This window comes from Macaca nemestrina, chromosome 5 (assembly GCF_043159975.1).
Source record: "Macaca nemestrina isolate mMacNem1 chromosome 5, mMacNem.hap1, whole genome shotgun sequence".
Classification (NCBI taxonomy): domain Eukaryota; kingdom Metazoa; phylum Chordata; class Mammalia; order Primates; family Cercopithecidae; genus Macaca; species Macaca nemestrina.
In genome coordinates this window covers 80840892-80866592 of record NC_092129.1, presented here as the reverse complement: position 1 = coordinate 80866592, position 25701 = coordinate 80840892, and the positions used below count along the sequence as shown (strand labels likewise).

General features: G+C 39.6%; 1 protein-coding gene across 1 annotated transcript in view; it reads right to left on the bottom strand.

Annotated features, from left to right (window-relative positions):
* PRE (prolyl endopeptidase) overlaps positions 1-25701 on the bottom strand; it is a 134730-nt gene that overhangs the window by 62121 nt on the left and 46908 nt on the right. The window contains exons 7-8 of the mRNA XM_011736419.3: positions 22119-22224; positions 2710-2901 (exon numbers count right to left, since the gene is read on the bottom strand). Coding sequence (XP_011734721.1) covers positions 2710-2901; positions 22119-22224 — 298 coding nt within the window. The remainder of the gene's footprint in view (positions 1-2709; positions 2902-22118; positions 22225-25701) is intronic.

Sequence of the window (25701 nt, the reverse complement as noted above, 5' to 3'; positions counted from 1 at the left end):
TAAAAAAACCTCAGTCAGGCAACATATTTCATGTGGCTTAATGTTTTAAAGAGACAAAAGTATGGGGGGAAAATGAAGTAAATTATAGCCGTCAAAGAATAATCAATCTGGGTTAACTATGAGTACATCAGAATTATAAAACAGACAAAAGTGAGTAACAAAAGGACAAGGTGATTTGTAGACTGTCATTAATAAAAGCTCTGACTTTACAGCTGTACTTTATGACTCATTTCTAGGTCTTTTTTCTCAATAGGGCGCTCCGTGCTAATGATATATGGCACATTCAAATTCAACCATGCTTCTCTTTAAACTGATGAGTTCTAGTGAACACTGAAGGTTTCCCCTTTCCAGTCTGAAAATCTTATAACTTTTCAGAAGGAAGGTTATACAAATACATCACCCCCCTCAACAAAATCTCCTAGCATTAACCTGCATTGCATTACATCTATAAGATGGAATGTCACCTTAAGGCATAGTTAAAACCCCTCTTTTGACTTTAAATGGCAGAAATTCAGATGCCTTGGGAAATAGTTACAACATCCATGATGGTGTCCTATACAAGAATCACTGTTTAATCCTGACCTGTGCCTGAAAAACTCCTTGAGCACCTACACGAAGACTTATGCCACCTAAGTCTCATTGGGATGCACCAACGCATGCATGAGGTCTGTGCATGAAGAATAGAATGCTGAACCTGGCACGTAGGAAGCCCTCACTAACTGCTGGCTATAACTACCCTTAGGGGGACATTCCTGCCTTGGTTTGGACAGAAGCCATCAGGCTATCAAAGTGACCATGAAACAGATTCACTACACAAAGATATTGAAATAAATGGTCAAAAATCTGTTTTGTGTCTTGTGGATCCCTCATCCAAATATAAATAAGGGTCAGAATGTGAACAGAGGGTTTTGAGGAGACAGGTGATAAGATTTCCTCTTGCTCTTGCCTGTAAGTCCCCCACCCTATGGGAGGGTGACAAGATTATCACCTTCTACCGACCCCAGCCTAACACAGACAGGGTACCGGTGCCTGATCCAGACCTGCAAGTTATAGGGACTGTGCCTGGAAATCCAAAAGGCAGGACAATGGCCAACAACTTGAGAGGAAGAGCCTGGAATGGGTTGCTGTCTCAGGGTTACAGACATGAATTTCGAGCAGGCATGCGGTTGTCTTGGGTCCTGTCCAACAGAACTGCCTACAGGGGTATGGAGATCTAAGTACAAAAGGGTTGAGGGGTGCAGTCAGGTGCCCAGGGGCTGAACAGACTCAAGAAAACACCCAGGAGTGCTTTCTCCAGGGTCAAGGGACATGCAGAAACAAGGGACCAGCAGGAAGTGCCCACAGCAACCTGTGATCCCGAGAGAAGCAGCTGGAATCAGTTGCTCCCCTGCCACCCCCAAGCAATGCTAGGTTTAAATACCTGCCAGGCACAGAAAGCACACCACCTTGAGCGAGAGAGAAATAGTTCCTTATTGATCAAGGACCTGAACGTGGATCTGCCTGACTCCAAGACCTGTGCTTTAATTCACTGAAAAACACATTTTAGGACTGCTTTATCTCAGACAGGGCCACTCTGTAGATCTCAAGGGGGACTTTTTTTCCTCATTATATACCACATATATCTGCATTTTTAAATGGTCCTATTTTATCCTCATTCAACCCAGCAGCAGAAGTTCACCACCACCAAGTAAACTTCCTTGGCCTAATGGTACTGAACTCTTCTTTTGTGTAAAAAACTGTCCCCAAATTAATGAGTTTTATTCTAGTCAAAATCAACTTTCATGCAACAAATAATTTATCAAGCAGCATATCATTTTTGGAAAAATCACAGAGAATGAATAAAAGGGAACTGAAAGGCTCTCTGTGAAACACGACTGATATGGAAGTGACGTTCTCAAGAGGTTAACATAGTTCACTGCACAAAGCAGCAACTGCGATGGGTTTCAATTCGATCTGACAATAGTCTATTCCCTTTTCTAATAAGAGGGCTCTAAATCCACACTAAGATCAACAACAGGGATACTGCCAATAGCCAAAGGTTACTCAAAAGCTTAAAGCTAAGGATTCTAAATCTAAATAGTTTTAAAAATTAAATGTTCGTGATTATTACCAGACATTAAGTATACAAAGACAACTGACCTATTTTTTTTTTTTTTTTTTTTTTTTTTGAGACGGAGTCTCACGCTGTTGCCCAGGCTGGAGTGCAGTGGCGCGATCTCGGCTCACTGCAAGCTCCGCCTCCCGGGTTCCCACCATTCTCCTGCCTCAGCCTCCTGAGTAGCTGGGACTACAGGCGCCCGCCACCGCGCCCGGCTAATTTTTTGTATTTTTAGTAGAGACGGGGTTTCACTGTGGTCTCGATCTCCTGACCTTGTGATCCGCCCGCCTCGGCCTCCCAAAGTGCTGGGATTACAAGCTTGAGCCACCGCGCCCGGCCCCTATTTTTTTAAAAAGCAGTACCTTCGAAGTCTGAAATCCTACCTCTACAATTTTTATGAAGACCCTGCATTTCTACGTGATATAGTACTAAGCTACAAAGATATGACACAATGAAAACTTGGATGAACTATTTAGACACTTCATTCCTGATGACTACAGGTTGAAGGTTTTTTATCTTGTAACAGGTCACTAGAGAATGAGAGATGCACTAACTTGTTGACGTTCTCATAAAAAATAAGAGCACAATTTTCAAGTAACATGTGTTCTCACCTAAGACATCTTTCTCATGCTCAGGAACAAGCACTTTCCACTTAGACTCTTCAGGATCCCTGAAGTCAATGTTGATCACGCGATAGTTGGGAGAATGGCGATTCGTCTTGAACGTGAACACCGTCCCCTCATTGGTCACGTAGTCATATTCTCCTTCAAAGTTGTCGATCAGTTTTACCCACTTTAGGATTCCTGGCAAGAGACCAAGCATTATCATCTCTCTAATGTTTAAAAATGGTGTTACTTTGTGTGTAGGGAGGGGAGGGTGGATCTTTCTTATCCCTAAAACATAAAGCAGAGATATTTGGGAGATCTAGGGCATGAAAAGGAGCAAGGACCAGTTGTATGCGAATTGAAAAATGCTAAGGAGCCCTTGAAACACTCGGCAAGGAGGGCAGAATGAAGGACCTCTCTTCCCAGCCCATCACCCCCACAAAATCTGGTAAATCCTCTTCCACCTGAGCCAGCCTCAAATCTGGGTACTTCTCTCCACCTCTCCTGCCATCACACCATTCCAAGTCGTCGCCGTCTCCCTCCCAAGTCTTTGTGTTCCACAGCAGTGGCTCCCAACCACGGACACTTTCACCCCCAGGGAACATCTGAAAATGTCTGGAGACATTTTTGGCTGTCACAACTTGAGGGTGGGGCTACCACTGGCACCTAAAGGGTAGAGACCAGAGATGCTGCTAAACATGCTACAATTCACAGGACAGCCTTATAACAAAGTAGCAGCCAGCTAAAAAGGTCAATAGTGCCAAGTCTGAGAATTCTTGGTCTATAACATTAGCTTCCTGCCTGGTCTTCCCACTGTCACACTTGATTTTCTCAGTATGGCAGCCATCACAATATCTCAATCTTCTAAACTGGTCCATGTTAGTGCCCTTAGAAACTTTCAATGATTTCTCCATTATACTTGAAATAAAATAAAAATTCCTTCCCATGGTCTTGCATGCTATAGTCCTTTCCCACTTAGCCAACTTCAGATGGTTCCAACACTTGCTTCACTTCCTGTCCTTTACTGGCATTGGCCTTTATTAGATGCCACTTTTAACTGGCACCCAGTTTGTTTCTTCACAGCACTTCTCTCAAGATATATTTATCTATTTATTTTTGTTTGTTAAAAGATGAGGTCTCTCGGTTGGGCATGATGGCTCATGACTGTAATCACAGCACTTTGGGAGGCCAGGGAAGGCGGATCACTTGAGGTCGGGAGTTCGAGACCAGCCTGGCCACATGGTGAAACCCTGTCTCTATTAAAAATACAAAATTAGCTGGGTGCGGTGGCACATGCCTGTAATCCCAGCTTACTTGGGAGGCTGAAGCACGGAACTGCTTGAACCCAGAAGGCAGAGGTTGCAATGGGCTGAGACTACACCACTTCACTCCAGCCTAAGCAGAGTGAGACTCTGTCTCAACAACAACAACAACAACAACAAGAAGAGATGAGGTCTCTCCACGTTGCCCAGGCTTGAACACAGTGGCTATTCACAGGCATAATCATAGTTCACTGCAACCTCCAACTCCCGGGCTCCCAAGATCCTCCTTGCCTCAGCATCCCGAGTAGCCAGGACTACACGTACACAACCTAGTGCCCAGCTCTTTCTCAAGATACAATTATGTATTTATTTGCTTATTGTTTGTCTTTTCATTCACTGTTTCATACTTGGCACAAAACTGAGTGGCAGGTAACTTGAAACATACAAAATAAAATTTTCTTTGGCATAAAAGGGACATTTTCCAGACTTTAATACTAAGAACTAGAGATGATCATCACTAAAGAAAATTTTCAGTACGTCCATATCATCATCATTTAAATAGCTCCCTAAACGCCACTTTTAATATTTAAAGTTGAAACCACAAAATCCCTTGGAAAAACATCTGTTTTACCATGTGTTTGACACAGATGATGTTCAGAGAACATTTCAAAAGTTCCATAAACAAAAAAGTTCTATGACTTCTAAACTACTAAAAGGCAATGCCAGATCTTAGCTATTCTCCAATTATCTACTTTTAATTTCACAGTGAAATTGCTACACTAATTTGGGTAGTTCATTTACATTCCTTGAATCTCTCAAGGCAATTTTACATTCATTATCTCATTCATCTCTGCAGCATATCTTCATATAATTTGTTATTGAATTAAACTTAACAGGGAAATAAATTCCACCATAGAAAGAGTTCTGTGGTCATATGTTTGGATTAAAACCCCAGTTCTAATACTATTTAGTTGGGTGACCTCGAGCAATCTCTTTATTCCTTGCTAAGCCTCAGTTTCTTAACTGTAAACTAGCAATAATAGGTAAATATAAAAATACTATAGGGCCAGGCGCAGTGGCTCACGCCTGTAATCCCATCACTTTGGGAGGTCAAAGCAGGAGGATCACAAGGTCAGGAGATTAAGACCATCCTGGCTAATACGGTGAAACCCCATCTTTACTAAAAAATACAAAAAAAATTAGCCAGGTGTAGTAGCCGGCACCTGTATTCCCAGCTACTCAGGAGGCTGAGGCAGGAAAATGGCGTGAACCTGGGAGGCAGAGCTTGCAGTGAGCCGAGATTGCACCACTGTACTCTAGCCTGGGTGACAGAGTGAGACTCCGTCTCAAAAAAAAAAAAAAAAAAAAAAAAATTCTAAAAGTAACTATTAGTACCTTCCCCACAATAAAAACTCAAATTTAAAATAAGTGATTGGAGGCTGGCTATGGTGGCTCACACCTGTAACCCCAGCACTTTGGGAGGCTGAGGCAGGCAGATCTCTTGAGGCCAGGAGTTTGAGACCAGCTTGGACAACACAGCAAAACCCTGTCTCTACTAAAAACACAAAAAAATTAGGCAGGCATGGTGGCACACACCTGTAATCCAAGCGACTTGAGAGGCTGAGGCAAGAGAATTGCTTGAATCCAGGAGGTGGAGGCTGCAGTGAGCCGAGATCATGCCACTGCATGCCAGCCTGGGCGACAGAGCAAGACCCTGTCTCAAGAAAATATACATAAAATATTCCCATATGTTATTGAAAAGAATGTGTATTCTGAAGTTGTTGGGTGTGATACGGTAAACATGCCTATTATTAGGTTGTTAATCAGATTGTTCAAATCTTCTATATATTTACTGATTTCTTTTAGCCATTCTGTCACATAAAAGGTATATTAAAAAATGTTCATCTAGGCCGGTGAATTTGTCTGTTTTTGCTCATATTTCTATTAATTTTTGCTCCCTGTATTTTGTAATCATGATGTTAGATACACAAAGAAGTATCACATCTAAATAAAACTGAATTGAACCTTTTATGAAGTATTATCTCTAGTGATGCTTTCTGCTTTAAAGTCTACTTTCACATTAAAATAGCTACAGCATTCTCATGGTAGTATCTTAGACCAGTTATTAATCACTTTCTCATTAGCTATGTGATGCCTTCAAACAGGCATTTTCCCCAGCTTTTCTAGTTGTCTTCTGCAAAATGGTTTGTCTCAATCTGTAGTTTATCATTTTTGGAAAGAGTCTGCTCTTTCTGTGCCTATAAACTTCTGTGTCTATAAACTCAATGTCCACCTTGTGATGGGCTGTATTCTAGGTAGTTCCTTTATATATCTATTCTATTTCACTAATTATCTCTTTGGCTGTGTCTAATCTCTTCCTTAGCCTAATAAATGAATGTTTAATATTAATAATCTTTTTTTAAATTTCTTTTTTAAAAATTTCTAGAAGTTCTACTTAGTCATTTTTCAAATCTGGCTGGTCATTTTTTACAGTATCTTATTTATTGCTCATCCTTTCAAGCTTCTTGTTTATTTTTTAAAAGGAGCATCACACTGTTTAAGTATATTTAATATATTCATTTTTCACTAGGCATCTGATAATTTGACCAGCAGCCAGTATTTCTGCTGGCTCTAATTTCTCATGCTGGTGAATTTCTTCATCTGATTTATGACCTTTTTTTACTGTGAACTGCTGATTTTCCTTGAAACATTATCTGTGGAAATTCTTGGAGGCCTGGGTTGAAGTAGCACTTTTTTAGAGATGTGCGTTTCCTTTCTTGCCTCTTGGGATGCAACCAACCTGACAGCAATATAATTAAATTCTTGGCATGAGGATTTTGGATTTCATTGGGACAACCAAGTCAACCTGCACTCATGTGATGGCCTTTCTCGTGTTTTAGGAGAATTCACACCCTGTCTTCCCTTACCCCTTCTAGTGCCTAGGTAAAGACAGGCAGGTTTCCTTACTGTTCACTCCCGATCTCCAGCCTCTCCACTGGCAAATTTATTTTTATCAGTCATCCTTATATTGACAGTATGTCTCAGCAGACTCCCAATTATGCTTTATTTCCTATCCCCCTTTCCCTCTTTCCCCAGCAGAAACATTCAGGGACAATCCAGCTCATATTCCAGCACTCCTGCTTTCATTTCATCTTTGGTCTTTATGGTTTCCCTTCTTTCATGCCAACTTAGCAATATATTTGGAAAGATACTTTATATTTTACATTTCAGTTGTTTCAACTGGGAGTCATTCAGAGTATATAAACTGCCAAACTCCCAGAAACAGACGTCTTACAACTAATTTTCAACTAATTTGAAAAAATGTTCATAAACTCTGCATCTGAGTTGCAATTAGCTTTTTTTATCCAGTGATAAACTACTAACCTCAAAAGACTACTCAGCAGGTGATCCACTCAAAGGCAATTCATCTTGGTCTACATAAAACAATGCTTTAAAAAAAAATTCCCATTCCTTAAAGGAAAAACAATTTAAGAAAAATATTAGCTGGTAATACAAAATTTGAAGAGAATAAGAAAATGTACATTTGCTTATAATAAGAACAATGAAACAATTTTCTGGAATATGACATTTGTAGACATGAAATCTTGGCTCAGTGAAATGTCAGATTCCTTAAATGTTCCCCCAACAATAAAGCATCTCCTGATGTGAAACCTTTATTTCACAGAGTAACCACCTTATGGTTGCTACCTAACAAGGTCCTGGAGCCAGTGATATTTGTTATGACCCCTCCCTACCCAAAGTCACTAAAGTATGCACCAACGGCAAAGCACAGTAGAAATTTCCTTCAGTCCTGCTATCTAATTAGATAAGCCTGAAGATGTGGCACAAATGAAAATCATTCAAGCTCCAGGAGGGAGGTTCCAAGAGGGCCAAATAGGAACAGCTCTAGTCTACAGCTCCCAGCGTGAGCGACACAGAAGACGGTTGATTATTGCATTTCCAACTGAGGTACTGGGTTCATCTCATTGGGGCTTGTCGGACAGTGGGTGCAGCCAACGGAGCATGAGCCAAAGCAGGGCAGGGCATCGACTCACCCGGGAAGCACAAGGGATCGGGGAACTCCCTTTCCTAGCCAGGGGAAGCCGTGAAAGATGGTACCTGGAAATTCGGGACACTCCCACCCTAATACTGTACCTTTCCAACGGACTTAGCAAACAACACACCAGCAGATTATATCCCATGCCTGGCTCAGCGGGTCCCATGCGCACGGAGCCTCGCTTGCTGCTAGCACAGCAGTCTGAGATCAAACTACAAGGTGGCAGTGAGGCTGGGGGAAGGGCGCCCGCCATGGCTGAGGCTTGAGGAGGTAGACAAAGTGGCTGGGAAATTCAAACTGGGTGGAGCCCACCACAGCTCAAGGAGGCCTAACTGCCTCTGTAGACTCCACCTCTCGGGGCAGGGCATAGCTGAACAAAAGGCAGCAGAAACTTCTGCAGACTTAAATGTCCCTGTCTGACAGCTTTGAATAGAGTAGTGGTTCTCCCAGCAGAGTTTGAGATCTGAGAACGGACAGACTGCCTCCTACAGTGGGTCCCTGACCCCCAAGTAGCCTAACTGGGAGGCATCTCCCATTAGGGGCCGACTGACACCTCATACAACCGGGTGCCCCTCTGAGGCAAAGATTCCAGAGGAAGGATCAGGCAGTGACATTTGCCATTCTGCAATATTTGCTGTTCTGCAGCCTCTGCTGGTGATACCCAGGCAAACAGGGTCTGGAGTGGACCTCTAGAAAGCTCCAACAGTTTGCAGCAGAGGGTCCTGACTGTTAGAAGGAAAACTCACAAACAGAAAGGACATCCACACCAAAACCCCATCTGTACATCACCATGATCAAAGGCCAAAGGTAGATAAAGACACAAAGATGGGGAGAAACCAGAGCAGAAAAGCTGTAAATTCTAAAAATCAGAGTGCCTCTCTCCTCCAAAGGAATGTAGCTCCTCACCAGCAATGGAACAAAGCTGGATGGAGAATGACTTTGATGAGTTCAGAGAAGAAGGCTTCAGACGAAAGGTAACAACAAACTTTTCTGAGCTAAAGGAGGATGTTTGAAACCATCGCAAAGAAGTGAAAAACCTTGAAAAAGATTAGATGAATGGCTAACTAGAATAAACAGTGTAGAGAAGACCTTAAATGAACTGATGGAGCTGAAAAACCCATGGCAAGAGAACTACATGATGCATGCACAAGCTTAAGTAGCCGATTCGATCAAGTGGAAGAAAGGGTATCACTGACTGAAGATCAAATGAATGAAATGAAATGAAAAGAGAAGTTCAGAGAAAAAAGAGTAAAAGGAAATGAACGAAGCCTCCAAGAAATATGGGACTATGTGAAAAGACCAAATCTACGTCTGATTGGTGTACCTGAAAGTGATGGGGAAAATGGAACCAAATTAGAAAACACTCTGCAGGATATTATCCAGGAGAACTTCCCCAACCTAGCAAGGCAGGCCAACATTCAAATTCAGGAAATACAGAGAACGCCACAAAGACTCCTTGAGAAGAGTAACTCCAAGACACATAACTGTCAGATTCACCAAAGTTGAAATGAAGGAAAAAATTTTGGGGGCAGCCAGAGAGAAAGGTCAGGTTACCCACAAAGGGAAGCCCATCAGACCAACAGTAGATCTCTCGGCAGAAACTCTCCGAGCCAGAAGAGAGTAGGGTCCAATATTCAGTATTCTTAAAGAAAAGAATTTTCAACCCAGAATGTCATATCCAGCCGAACTAAGTCTAACAAGTGAAGGAGAAATAAAATCCTTTACAGACAAATGCTGAGAGATTTTGTCACCAACAGGCCTGCCTTACAAGAGCTCCTGAAGGAAGCACTAAACATGGAAAGGAATATCCGGTACCAGCCACTGCAAAAAACATGCCAAATTGTAAAGACCATCGATGCTAGGAAGAAACTGCATCAACTAATGAGCAAAATGACCAGCTAACATCATGATGACAGGATCAAATTCACACATAATAGTATTAATCTTAAATGTAAATGGGCTATATGCTCCAATTAAAAGACACAGACTGGCAAACTGGATAAAGAGTCAAGATAAATCAGTGTGCTGTATTCAGGAGACCCATCTCACATGCAGAGACGAAATAGGCTCAAAATAAAGGGATGGAGGAAGATATACCAAGCAAATGGAAAGCAGAAAAAGGCAGGGGTTGCAATCCTAGTCTCTGATAAGACAGACTTTAAACCATCAAAGATCAGAAGAGACAAAGAAGGCCATTACATAATGGTAAAGGGATCAATTCAACAAGAAGAGCTAACTGTCCTAAATATACATGCACCCAACACAGGAGCACCCAGGTTCATAAAGCAAGTCCTTAGAGACTTACAAAGAGACTCAGACTCCCACACAATAATGGGAGACTTTAACACCCCACTGTCAACATTAGACAGATCGATGAGACAGAAGGTTAACAAGGATATCCAGGAATTGAACTCAGCTCTGCACCAAGTGGACCTAATAGACATCTACAGAACTCTCCACCCAAAGTCAACAGAATATACATTCTTCTCAGCACCACATCGCATGTATTCTAAAACTGACCACATAGTTGGAAATAAAGCGCTCCTCAGCAAATGTAAAAGAACAGAAATGATAAAAAACAACAACAACAACAACAACAACAACAAAACCATCTCTCAGACCACAGTGCAATCAAACTAGAACTCAGGATTAAGAAACTCACTCAAAACCACTCAACTACATGGAAACGGAACAACCTGCTCCTGAATGACTACTGGGTACATAATAAAATGAAGGAAGAAATAAAGATGTTTTTTGAAACCAATGAGAACAAAGACACAACATACCAGAATCTCTGGGACACATTTAAAGTAGTGTGTAGAGGGAAATCTGTAGCACTAAATGCCCACAAGAGAAAGCAGGAAAGATCAAAATTGACACCCTAACATCACAATTAAAAGAGCTAGAGAAGCAAGAGCAAACACATTCAAAAGCTAGCAGAAGGCAAGAAATAACTAAGATCAGAGCAGAACTGAAAGAGATAGAGACACAAAAAACCCTTCAAAAAAATCAATGAATCCAGGAGCTGGTTTTTTGAAAAGATCAACAAAATAGATAGACCACTTGCAAGCCTAACAAAGAAGAAAAGAGAGAAGAATCAAATAGACGCAATAAAAAATGATAAAGGGGACATCACCACCAATCCCACAGATATACAAACTACCATCAGAAAATACTATAAACACATCTACGCAAATAAACTAGAAAATCTAGAAGAAATGGATAAATTCCTGGACACATACACCCTCTGAAGCCTAAACCAGGAAGAAGTTGAATCCCTGAATAGACCAGTAACAGGCTCTGAAATTGAGGCAATAATTAATAGTCTACCAACGAAAACAAGTCCAGGACCAGACAGACTCACAGCCAAATTTCACCAGAGGTATAAGGAGGAGCTGGTACCATTCCTTCTGAAACTATTCCAATCAATGGAAAAAGAGGGAATCCTCCCTAACTCATTTTATGAGGCCAACATCTTCCTCATACCAAAGCCTGGCAGAGCCACAACAAAAAAAGAGAATTTTAAACCAATATCCCTGATGAACATTGATGCAAAAATCCTCAATAAAATACTGGCAAACCAAATCCAGCAACACATCAAAAAGCTTATCCACCATGATCAAGTGGGCTTCATCCCTGGGATGCAAGGCTGGTTCAACATATGCAAATCAATAAAGATAATCCATCATATAAACAGAACCAAAGACAAGAACCACATGATTATCTCAATAGATGCAGAAAAGGCCTTTGACAAAATTCAACAGCTCTTCATGCTAAAAACTCTCAATAAACTAGGACTGATGGGACACATCTCAAAATAATTACAGCTAGTTATGACAAACCCACAGCCAATATCATACTGAATGGGCAAAAACTGGAAGCATTCCCTTTGAAAATTGGCACAAGACAGGGATACCCTCTTCTCACCACTTCTATTTAACACAGCGTTGGAAGTTCTGGCAAGGACAATCAGGCAAGAGAAAGAAATAAAGGGTATTCAATGAGGAAAAGAGGAAGTCAAATTGTCCCTGTTTGCAGATGACATGATTGTATATTTTGAAAACCCCACTGTCTCAGCCTAAAATCTCAAGCTGATAAGCAATTTCAGCAAAGTCTCAGGATACAAAATCAATGTGCAAAAATCACAAGCATTCCTATACACCAATGACAGACAGAGAGCCAAATCATGAATTAACTCCCATTTACAACTGCTACAAGGAGAATAAAATACCTAGGAATCTAGCTTACAAGGGATGTGAAGGACCTCTTCAAGGAGAACTACAAACCACTGCTCAATGAAATGAAACAGGACACAAACAAATGGAAGAACATTCCATGCTCATGGATAGGAAGAATCAATATCGTCAAAATGGCCATACTGCCCAAGGTAATTTATAGATTCAATGCCATCCCCATCAAGCTACCAATGAGTTTCTTCACAGAACTGGAAAAAACTACATTAAGGTTCATATGGAACCAAAAAGGAACCCACATTACCAAGACAGTCCTAAGCCAAAAGAAGAAAACTGAAGGCATCATGCTACCTGACTTCAAACTATACTACAAGGCTACAGTAACCAAAACAGTATGGTACTGGTACCAAAACAGAGATATAGATGAATGGAACAGAACAGAGCCCGCAGAAATAACACCATCCATCTACAACCATCTGATCTTTGACAAACCTGACAAAAACAAGAAATGGGGAAAGGATTCCCTATTTAATAAATGGTGCTGGGAAAACTGGCTAGTCATATGTATGAAGCTGAAACTGGATGCCTTCTTTACACCTTATAGAAAAATTAATTCAAGATGGATTAAAGACTTAAATGATAGATCTAAAACCATAAAAACCCTAGAATAAAACCTAGACAATACCATTCAGGACATAGGAATGGGCAAGGACTTCATGACTAAAGGACCAAAAGCAATGGCAACAAAAGCCAAAATTGACAAATGGGATCTACTTAAACTAAAGAGCTTCTGCACAGCAAAAGAAACTACCATTACAACGAACAGACATCCTACAGAATGGGAGAAAATTTTTGCAATCTACCCATCTGACAAAGGGCTAATATCCAGAATCTACAAAGAACTTAAATTTACAAGAAAAAATCAAACAACCCCATCAATAAGTGGGTGAAGGATATGAACAGACATTTCTAAAAAGAAGACATTTATGCACCCAGCAGACACATGAAAAAATGCTCCTCATCAATGGCCATCAGAAAAATGCAAATCAAAACCACAATGAGATACCATCTCACACCAGTTAGAATGGCGATCATTAAAAAGTCAGGAAACAACAGGTGCTGGAGAGGATGTGGAGAAATAGGAACACTTTTACACTGTTGGTGGGAGTGTAAATTATTTAAGTTCAACCATTGTCGAAGATAGGGTGGCGGTTCTTCAAGGATCTAGAACTAGAAATACCATTTGACCCAGCCATCCCATTACTGGGTATATACTCAAAGGATTATAAATCATGCTGCTACAGAGACACATGCACACATATATTTATTGTGGCACCATTCACAATAACAAAGACTTGGAACCAACCCAAATGTCCATCAATGATAGGCTGGATTAAGAAAATGTGGCACATATACACCATGGAATACTATGCAGCCATAAAAAAGGATGAGTTCATGTCCTTTGTAGGTACATGAATGAAGCTGGAAACCATCACCCTGAGCAAACCATTGCAAAGACAGAAAACCAAACACTGCATGTTCTCACTCATAGGTGGGAATTGAACAATGACAACACTTGGACATAGGATGGGGAACATCACACACCGGGGCCTGTCATGGGGTGGCAGAAATGGGGAGGGATAGCATTAGGAGATATACCTAATGTAAATGATGAGTTAAGGGGTGCAGCACACCAACACGGCACATGTATACTCATGTAACAAACCTGCACGTTGTGCACATGTACCTTAGAACTTAAAGTATAATAAAAAAGAAATGTAAAAAAAAAAAAAAAATTCAAGCTGCAATGAACAAAAAACAACAGGAAGGTGTACATTATTGTCTGCCACCAAATTCTGAAGCATTAACCTTAGCCATAAATACATAACTACACATCATAAGCTCATTCAGAATAAGGAATGTGGCTGGATTCACAAAAGTCTAGCTATAAGATTTGAAAAATAGTCCAAAGTACAGGCCCTCACAGGGCCGGATGTTTTAAATGAGAGCTCTTGAAATTCTTTTGCTCTCCTGAAATCTTGTTCTACAGGGCTTTGGTAGAGAAATAAATCAAGAGAAAAGGTATTTCAGTTGAACAATGGGGCTGATTTTTGCTACTCACAAATTAGAACACTGTTGATTTAAATGGAAAACAGGAAAATCACTTTTTAAAAACAAACATGATTTAACTCTTTAACCATTTCACTTTTTGGCTACCTTCTCTGAGATTCTTTTGTCTATAAAGTGGCATTATTCACTCTGAAGCCAAAAGAATTTTCAATTCCCAAACCTCCCTACATTCAAATGTTAAAATTACTTTTTATAAACCTGCTTCTTACTGGGGACCGATTCATTTATCAAATGAAGATTAGTTTAAAATAAATTATCTTACGCTTTTCCTAGAGCAGTCATACTTTTATTACTTTCTTTGAAAAATCATCAACTAAACTATATTAACTACTTTTCATAGAAAATGCTGTGCAAGCTCCCTGTTAATGGCAGCTAAAGTGCTTTTATACTTTACAAAAACTCTAAGGGCTGGACATGTGACGACAACAAATGCTAGGAGTGGTCAGGCACTGAGGCTGCAGGGCGCACAGGCTGCTGTTGTCCTGAATGACTTCCTTCTGTCTCAGTCTGCCACATGATTAACAGTTAGAACACAGGCTTGGGAGTTAAACTGACATGGATCTAAGTGTTTAAATGGCATTAGGAAAGCCAGTTGGCCTCACCAGCCTCAGTTTCCTGGGGATAATAATTCATGCTCCTCAGAAGCTGTTGAGAAGACTGAATGAAATGCCTACATTTGTAGCTCAGAACCTGACACATAGGAAATGTTACATAAACAGTATTAACTATTATTCCAAATAACACCAGTGTTCAAGTGACAAAAGTAAACTGAACATGTTTTAAAATTAGTATAAATACTCATTTTATCATTAGTATTTTGTCTTTTACATAGAATTTCCTATTTTGGGTCTTGTTTTTATACCGTCTTTTGACGTCCCAATTCTTTTTCGTTTTCCCGCATTCCCACTCTGACACGCAGATTTCCTACCAACTCCCTGTCTTCTCTCTGAGGCCCTCCTCCCTTGTTCCCTTGTTGGTTTGCTTTTAGCACTCAGATGACTTTGCTAAGCTTTGGACAGCTCCTTTGCTTAAAGCTTCTCGAATGTTTATCTCCCCTTTTCCACTCTATGCCCAAAGAATGTTCAGCCCTACCAGGCAAGAACAAAAGAGTCAATATCATCTCTGCTACCTAAAAACAAGAGCTGCATTAGTCAGAGATGGTGAAACGACCAATCTACATGTCTGCTAAATACCACATTTCCTTTTATGGTTATGTGTTATCATATAATGCAAATTTAATTCCTAATGGAGGAAAAAGCCAATTTTCTTTGACACGAAAGCATTAAAATAAAAATACGGTAGGTACTGAATACTTTATCAATCTAAAACGATCAAACTTTTAGCAAAAAAAAGGAAAAAGCACAGAGAGGTTAGTGAAAGTCTGGGCAAATCCCAGGTAAGCTGTTATTTCCTTAGAGAAATCAGCATGTCACCACCATCCACTTTTTTTCCCTAAACTCCTCATAAATGCAGTGACATGAGCAAAGACCGCTCTGGGCCTGTCTTAAGGATGCCTATGTTGAAGGAAGTTAAGTTACTAACAACAAAGATTTCAGACTTATGGGTTCTTTTCGCCTAACAATCACTTCTTAAGAATTCTATTAAAAACCTCTGATACAATTAATTTTAAATGTAGGTCGGGTGCAGTGGCTCATGCTTGTAATTCCAGCACTTTGGGAGGCTGAGGCAAACGGATCACCTGAGGTTAGGGGTTCGTGAAAAGCCTGGCCAACATGGCGAAACCCCATTTCTACTAAAAATACAAAATTAGCTGGGTGTGGTGCTGGGCCTGTAATCCCAGCTACTCGAGAGGCTGAGGCGGGAGAATCACTTGAACCCAGGAGGCGGAGGTTGCAGAAAAAAAAATGTATTCAGAACAGGGACTAATGGTAAGTTTCTTTTTTGCTGCTATCATCCTATAAAGCACGGAATAAAGTACCTGACTTTCTACTGGAAAATTAAAGAACCAAAAAGAAAAGAAAATGACAAAAAGAAAGAAAACAGAAGAGAGAGGAAGCCTGAGCCTGAATCTGTGCACTGGGCCACAGCACTTCAGACACCCCCTCGAACTGATGATATCCACATCTTACCACCCAGCAGATGGGGAGCACTTGAAGGGCAAGGGCCACCACGTGTCATTACAAGTGCTCAACACAGTGCCTGGCACAGGGTAGGATGTTAATACAGGTCTAATTCATAACTAAATATGTGACTTAGGTACTCCTACATTTTAGACTGAACCTTACATATAGCTGTTTATAATGTAGGCAACAAAAGTAACCAAAGTTAAATGTTAAAGAAGTTATTAGTATCTTCTGCTTTTGTAATAAAAATATTTAGAAATATATCCCTGAGTTAAATGTATTTATATTTTTAAGGCATAAACTTCCTTAAGTTTTCACGTAAATTTTTTAAAGTCCACATACTTGAGAAAAAAGAGAGCTCGTAGCCCTGATACTTACCCATACTGCAAAAAATATTCAAAAATTTATTCTGAATTTTGTCTGTGTAACTAAAGTATATAAGGCAACTTTTTATATATTCAAAATAGGGCCAGGCACAGTGGCTCGCACCTGTAATCTCAGCACTTTGGGAGGCTGAGGCAGGAGGACTGCTTGAGCCCACGTGTTTGAAACCAGCCTAGGTAGGCAATATAGTGAGACTCCATCTCTATTTTATATTTAAATAAAGTAAATAAATAAAATAGGGTTATAGCAAACTTAGGAAACACAGTATATACATACTTCAAAAGAAATAAGATCGATTAGAAAGGCATAGAAAATATAAGAAAATCCAGACAAATTGTTTTCTTGTAAGGTTCAGGATAATTAATTTCAATAAATCTGTGGGCATGAATCACACCAAGAATCACAGGAGTCAAGGCTCAGCTGTCTTTTCTACTGCAGAACTAAAAAATGTCATGCTAGCCTGGTGTCTTTAATGATACCTTGACACTTCTTCGCTTTTGATGTTAAGTAACAGAGTAAAAGAAGCAAAAATCTTCTGCTCACACAATATACAGGAATGAAAAAAAGAACCCATCATTCTCAGGGCTCAACAAAGACAAAAATTTAATGAAAAAAAAATTTAGGAAGCCACAGAGATAAAGATTCAAAACGCTCAGAAGTAACAGTTACAGAGGGAGGGCGGCTTATCAAGCAAGGCCACCTGAGCACAAGGATCCCTAAAGGGACACATCATTTGAGACAAGCTGGTACACATCTGCTGTGAGTCCAATAGGGACCGTTCTAGGTGCTGGCAACTCCATGGGGAACAAGACAGGCAACATCTCTAATCTCATGCAGCTCACGGATCCTCACACAAAGTGTTTTTGTATGGAGGGAAAAGGAAATCAGAATGGAGGAAGGGAGGAGAAGGGGCAACTCTGGAGAGAAAGGTATCTATCAAAAGTACAAGGAAGGCCGGGAGCGGTGGCTCATGCCTGCAATCCCAGCACTCTGGGAGGCCGAGGCAGGTCAGGAGGTCAGGAGATCGAGACCAGCCTTGCCAACATGGTGAAACCCCATCTCTATGAAAAATACAAAAACTAGCCAGGCATGGTGGCACGTGCCTGTAGTCACAGCTACTCGGGAGGCTGAGGCAGGAGAATCACTTGAACCTGGCAGGTGGAGGTTGCAGTGAGATCGCGCCACTGCACTCTAGTCTGGGCAACAGAGCAAGACTCCATCTCAAAAAAAAAAAAAAAAAAAAAAAAATACAAGGAAGCCCGGTAGCCCCTGACAGGGACCTCTCTTCTCCCAAAGCAAGAAAGTAGTAACTCCACACATTTCTCTGGTAAACCAGTAGAGAAGAGGATGTGACTCTTTTGAGAGGATCTGCTTAGCTGTTCTGAAGAGCTGAAAAATCATCATATATAAGCTTCTAAAGCCCAGATGACAGGCCTAATTCCATTTCTATACAGTGATGCATGAGGTGAGTCATGGAAATTACCTGTTCAGAAAAGGTAAGAAGGAGCAATTGCCAGCCTCAACTGCAGTTACTGGGTAAAGGATGTGATCCACAGCTTGCAACAAACGTGTTCATATTCTTAAGTGAAAATACTGCAAATGTAAATGGCAGAAATGAGGTTCTCCAAAGAGAGGCAGAGAACAACAGAGACAGCACCCCCATAAAGCAGCAAAAGAACAGAAGTCCACACTTATTTGACAAAATGAATCCAGTTTTAATTCACACAGATCTCACTTTCAAGTTGCTACGATATTTTCTATCTTGCTACTTTTTCTCCCTATGTGCTTTTAAAAAGATATTAAATTGCCATTGGCCGTTTTTGGGGGGCTTTTTGTGCTCTCATTTCAAAATGCACATGGACAGGTTTTCTGGGGAGACACAGATGATGGCAATGTGACATGAGCCACCTAAGTGAAATTCTTCGGTCCTCAAAAAAGACAATCGAGTGGTGTTTTAAATATACAAATAATTAATTTATACAAAAAAGGTGATAATTCCCCCGGCTTTAAGGGAAAACAGATTAAAATCCTAGCAGAAAGGCTTTAAGATATCAAAAGGGGTACAGATTTTAGTAAAATAAAATTTGAGGTTTCACAACATGGATTGAGTTTTTAGGCACCAGTTGTTCAGGTCTAAGTCATCGAACATTCAAGTTATCTAGTGCATTTAGCATTTTAAGTTAAATGTTAATCTATTTTTAGTGTAAAGAGGATAACAAAATTGGCGAAAGCAGGTTAAAAAAAAAAAAAAAAGCAAAAAAGATCCTAGGAGTTAGTCATGGTCACCAACCGGGCATACAGACCCCTGAATTTTTAATTACCAACCTGCACGATGAGACATGCTCTCTCACAGTCTCCTCTTTTGTGATTATGAATCTGGCTTTGCAGAAACAAGTTAATTTGAAAATCCGTATTTAGAGCAGCTTTTAATCTGAAGATAAAAGACTTTGTTTTTTGTTTTGGTGTCCTCAATCTAGTTTTCTAAGCTACCTAAAACTAAAGTACAGTGATTCTAAATATTCCTCTTTCAGTCAAGAAACAAAGAAAAAAAGAAGGAATACTTGAGAACCCACTGTATGCCAGAAACCCTGCTAAGTTCTTTTCTTTGCATTTTCATTATTCCTCACAACTCCCTATGAAGTAGATATTATCTCCTTATTTGCAGACATGGAAATATTAAGGAAGAGAGAAAAAAAACACTTTACCAGGGTAACCAGTTATTTAGTGGCGGAGCTGAGATTAACATTCAAATCTGATTTGAAAGGCTATGGTTATTATCCCAATATATCCAACCGTAATTAACAGGAACCATTGCTTTTTAATTTAATGATCCCCATCTCAATCTGCTATGTCTCCTCTTTTATAGACTAAATTTACTTAATCTTTTCAATAGTAAAACAATCACACACAATACTTGTTTCTCTGAATAGTCATAATCATCAATGATTCACAATGAAACCAGTGATCAATTAAAAAGCGAACAAACAAGAGTTCTCTAATCCTGTCCTGCACAATTGATTTTTGAACCTAAGAGTGAAAACTGGTATCTACTTGGTGAATAACTGCAACTGTCGAGAACTTTCAGAATCCCAGGACCATCATTCAAAAGAATAACTACTCTGAAGTTTATGTTATCCACAAATGTAATGCTAGCAAAGCAATAATCAGAAAAAAGATAACAGGCTCAGTGCTACACCTGGAACCTAGCAGCTACCACTGGAGAATGCTGATCCAATTCATCAGTATGCAGCTCAACAGCTTCAAATCCACCTATCCTCTGTTATTCTCTTCATATTCTGCTTTCTGGTCCACAGGATATGACATACTTTGCCAAATGCATCAGTGAAGTCCTAACACTGACACATCAGGTTAGTACCACTGGACTTGTTTGTTCCACATGGTTTTCCATGAGCTTACTGTGATGATCTTTTGGCTGTCAACTTGGCTAGCCTAGTGTCCCTCGTTAATCAATCAAACACAAATACAGGTGTTGCTGTGAAAGTACTTTGTAGATGGGATTAAGGCCCATAATCCACTGACTTTAATGAAGAGAGGTTATCCTGGATAATCTGAGTGGGCCTGACTCAATCAGTTGGAAGGCCTTAAGAGCAGAGCTGAGGCTTCCCTGGAGCTCTGAATGGATCATGGTCACTCAGAGTTTCTTAGATGCTCTCCTTTTTTCTTCTTCATATTCATTCTTGGCTACACTATCTAGAATTTGGTTTTTGAGAGCCTAGTGCACCTCTGTACTGCCTTCCTTTTGGAATCTCAATCTCGAGTACCCTCTTCTCTAAATGCTAACACTGCAATAATAAAATAACGGGGTTGCGAGGGAAAGATAGGGACTGAGAGGTTGGGGGAAAACAAAGAGGGTTTCCATGAGTTTTGCCAGCACTTGAAAGTTTCATTCAAAATATTATTATCCCTCATTAAAGTGGATATAGCAATAGCAGTCTGGTATATAAATATGTGGACAGAATTTTCTTCTCTGTATTTGGAACATGTGTGCAGGAAAACAGCACCATAATGTCTCATGTCACTCATTCGTTCAGGCTCAATCTTAAAAGGTTTGCTCAGTTCTATGAAGACCTATGCTTGCAACTCAAGCGAACAATTCCTGGATGGTGGTTTGGCCTGATAGAGAATGCGAACACTGATGTGGCCGATGCTGACTTCTTGACACCAAGATGGAAGTATCTCTTTTTCTTAATAGAAAAAAATACTCAGTTTTATTAAACGGATATATATTTAACTCTAGGAAAAAAGTTGCTGACTTTACCCTGCTATATGTGTGAATGGTGCTCTGTAGTATCTAACATTAGAATGCAGATCTTGCTCAGAGAAGTTTAAAAATGATGCAATGCTCAATCAGACAAATATTTTCATATCACAATGTAACATAGATTAGAAACTAATAATGAGGTAAATACATTATTACAGAAATGTACTTAGTATTTTGAAAATCTAGGTCAACCCTCTCTAAAATATTATTTATTTTGCATTAACTAGAAGATAATGTAATTAGCTTGGCGTCTGTCCTTATCGGGATGCCAGTACGTCTGATAGGATTTCTGGGTCTGGGAATTCTCAGCATAGTCAATTGTGCAGCTGAAAAGTTTTTGTGCTTGATGATAGTGCTGGTATGATAGAGATGATGGAAGAGAACAACATTTAATATGAGCCATCTCCAGAATCTGTAACTGGCTGGTTCTATGCTTATCATGATATGTAAGGCTTTGGCAAGCAAACACAGGCTGTTCTTTTCCTAAGTACTGAGGGCCACTCTACTGACTATGTTAATCTAGCCAGTTCCCATTGGTCTAATAACCCTTGCCTGTGACAGTTTGCAACATTATGCCTTTTTTATTTTAAAGACAGGGTCTGGCTATGTTGCCCACGCTGGTCTCCAACTCCTGACCCCAAGCTGACTTCCTGCCTCAGCCTCCCGAGTCCCTAGGATTGCAAGTATGATGCCACTATGCCCGGCTGCACCATTAAATCTAAATAGTTACAGACCAAAAGGGTCAGCTTCTCCTTCACGCTCTTCATGTGCAATACTCACGGGATATTTTCACACTACGTGCAGAAAGTACAGCTAATCTCAATCTACAGAGAAAATGCTAAAGGCAACAGTTTCATTCCATTTTCCCTCATTTTAGGGAATAGTACTAGAAGAAAAAAAATCAGATGAACTGACAAGATGTGGTAGAATGGAAGGTCTTGGGAAATCAATTAATAGACCAAAATAATACTTTTTAAATGAAGTTTCTGGGAATAATTATCTGTGTCTGATAAAATAACTCACCAGTGATGCCATTGGATTCCTGCTGTAGGTCACAGTACCACAGTCGGTTTACTGGATCACATCCCTCCCTTATTGATAACAAGACATAGCAGCCATCATCAGATAACTAAAAAAGAAAAAAAAAATAGTGCAGGGGGCTAATTAGAATATATTTGTGTGAGAACATTATTGAATATTAAGTTAAAAAGTTAAGGTTAATTTCCAAAGGCACTGTCTCTGCCCCAAACTCATGATCTGATAAGTTATCTGAATAAAAAAATGAACATCAATTTTATCTTATTTCACCCATAATCATAGTTTAACAAAACACAGTGAATTATTTTAGTTGAAAATATCAGCAGAGGTAACTGAAAGTCGTAACTTCAATGTAATTTTTATTTTAATTTCTAGTCTATTCTTTAAACTGAAAATATGTAAAATCCATCATTTTGAATATAATATCCTTGACTTTAAAGTTTTCTCATGGGTTGCATAATTTAAAGTTCGTTGTTCTCAGTAAGAATTAGCAAAATGGGGCCAGATGCGGTGGTTCACGCTTGTAATCCCAGCACTTTGGGAGGCCGAGTGGGGGTGGATCACCTGAGGTCAGTAGTTCAAGATCAGACTGGCCAACGTGGTGAAACCCTGTCTCTACTAAAAATATAAAAATTAGCCACGTGTGGTGGTGGGCACCTGTAATCCCAGCTACTTGGGAGACTGAGGCAGAAGAATTGTTTGAACCCAGGAGACAGAGGTTGCAGTGAGCTGACACAGTGCCACTGCACTCCAGCATGGGTGACAGAGTGAGATTTCATCTCCAAAAAAAAAAAGAAAGAAAGAAAAGAAAAGAATTAGCAAAATGGGTATAGATCCAAGAAATTCACTATGGTCCACACTGGTCACACTGACAAGTTTCTACTGAATAACTGCTTATGCATATTTTTAGTCCCTTCTACCACAAGATCTCAGAAATGAAAGGCCTATGCTCAGAGACTTTCCTTGTTAGTATAAACAGCAAAAAGAATCCTAATAATCTAATACAAACAATATATTATTGTTTGAGTTGACAAAATTGATACGTGGTATCAAACTACACATATTCTTTTGCAACTAATTTTTTTCATTCAATGTAAGTTTTATCATTAGTCCATGTTGGTATGTGCAAATCTAGTTCATTCATTTTAACTGCTGTACAGTATTACAATCTAGAAATATACCACCATTAGTTGATCCATCATCCTATCCATAAACATCTATATTATTTGTTTTCTTACTATTACAAATAATTGTTTAGAAAATTTCTGGAACATATTTGTGACCTAAAATGCTTCCCAGTATATATAACTAGAAGTAAAATTGCTCAGTGGTAGGACATGCACATATTCAACTTTATGAGATGTTGCCAAATTATTCTCCAAATTGGTGGTACCAACTTACAATCTTACTTAGCAGTACTGTATGAGAGTTCCTGTTTTTCCATATCCTTATTATAAGAGTTAATTTTATATGTTAACCTGATTAGGCCACAATGCCAAGATATTTGGATGTTAGTTTAGATGTTTCTGTGAAGTTTTTGTTTGTTTGTTTTTTGTTGTTTTTTTTTTTTAAAGATAAGATTACATTTAAGTGGGCAGATTTAGAGTAAAGCAGATCACCTTCCATAATGTGGGTGGGACTCATCCAATCAGTTCATGGCCTTGACAGAACACTGACCTCTGCTGAACAGGAGGGATTCAGCCAGCCAACAGCCTTTGGACTCAACTATAACTCTTCCTTGAGTCTCCAGTCTGTGGGCTTACCCTGCAGGGTTAGGACTTGCCAAGACTCCACAATCACATGAGCCAATTCCTTAAACAAATCCTCTCTATGTATATATATACATACACACACATCCTGTTAGCTCTTTTTCTCTGGTAAACCCTGACTAATAGCTCTTATTCTTTCATTTGCTCCTTCAATAAACATTTGCTAAGCAGCTATTTTGTGCAAGACATTTTTCTAGGTGTTAAAGATACATCGATAAACAAATCAGGAAAAAAAGTTACATCTATTAAGAGAGAGGAACACATAAATATGGAATTACATAGTATATTATGATAAATGCCATGGAAAACATGAACAGGTCTGAGTAAGGGAGACAGGATATGGTGGGCGGGTTGTAGTCTTTTTTTTTTTTTTGCGACGGAGTTTCACTCCCGTTGCCCAGGCTGGAGTGCAGTGGCACTCCAACCTGCAATCTCTGCCTCCTGGGTTCCAGCGATTCTCCTGCCTCAGCCTCCTGAGTAGCTGGGATTACAGACGACCACCACCACGCCCAGCTAATTTTTGTATTTTTAGTAGAGGTGGAGTTTCACCAAGTTGGTCAGTCTGGTCTTGAACTTCTGACCTCAGGTGATCCACCCACCTTGGCCTCCCAAAGTGCTAGGATTATAGGCGTGAGCCACTGCGCCCAGCTGAGGCTATAGTTTTAAATATGGCAATCAAGGTAAACCCCATTAAGAAGGCATCTTTCCACTGTTTTCTGACTTGCACTGTTTCCACTGGAAAGTTGGTGTCATTTCTTATCTTTCTTTCCCTATATGTAATGTGTGTTTTCTCCTCTGGCTGCTTTTAGTATTTTGTTATCTTCGGCTTTCTGAATATTGATTATTCTGTAATGGGCTTTGATGTAGTAACCTGCTTGAGATTAATTGAGCTTCTTGAATCTGTGGATTTCTGTATTTTATCAAATTTGTAACATTTTTGGCCATTTGTTCCTCATGTATATATTTTTTGTCTCCTCACCCCTATTTTAGAACTTCAAATATATACTGTTACATAACTTGGTAGTATTCCACAGGTCAATGAAACTGTGTTCATTTTTGTTTTAGTTTCTCTTTGTGGTTTAGTTTCGATTGTCCTGTCTTCAACTTTTGCATTTTCTTTTACAGCATCTAAACTGCTATAAACAGATACTTTTTCATTTCAGAGTTTCATTTTTTATTTCTAGAAGAGTATGTGGTTCATTTTTATATTTTCTATTTCTTTGTTCGTTATAGTAACACTTAATAAAGATTTCTAAAAAGTATTTTTTTACGATAGCTTTTTATAAGTCCTTATATGTTAATTCTACTCTGTTATTTCTGGATCTGTTTCTATTGACTGTTTTTCCTCTTGGCTATAAGTCACATTTTTTTTTTGCTTCTTCTTTAATAACTTTATTTATTTATTTTTTAACTGGATTCTGGACTTTTGAATGTTGTCTGGATTTATTTTCTGGTCTGTCTGTAAAACATTTTGTGGCAGTTAATTTGTTGCCAGATCAGCTTGATCCATTCTAGACTTGTTTTCAAAGGTTTGTTGGGTAAGGTATATAGCCCTACTGCTAAGGCATGGCCTCTCTGAGGTCTAACTGAATACCCTGGGTGTTCACAAAGTCTTTCCCCTCTGACTTGTCAGAATGTGAATGTCTCCCAGCTGTTTTAAACCTTTGGGAGTTGTCAGCTTACAGCCCCCTAGTAGTTCTTAGCTTGAATCATAAAGTCTTAGTCAGTGTACACGCTGCTTAACAGCCGAAAACATGAGGGGATTCCAAGGCAGATATCTGAAACTCTTAGCGGGCAGT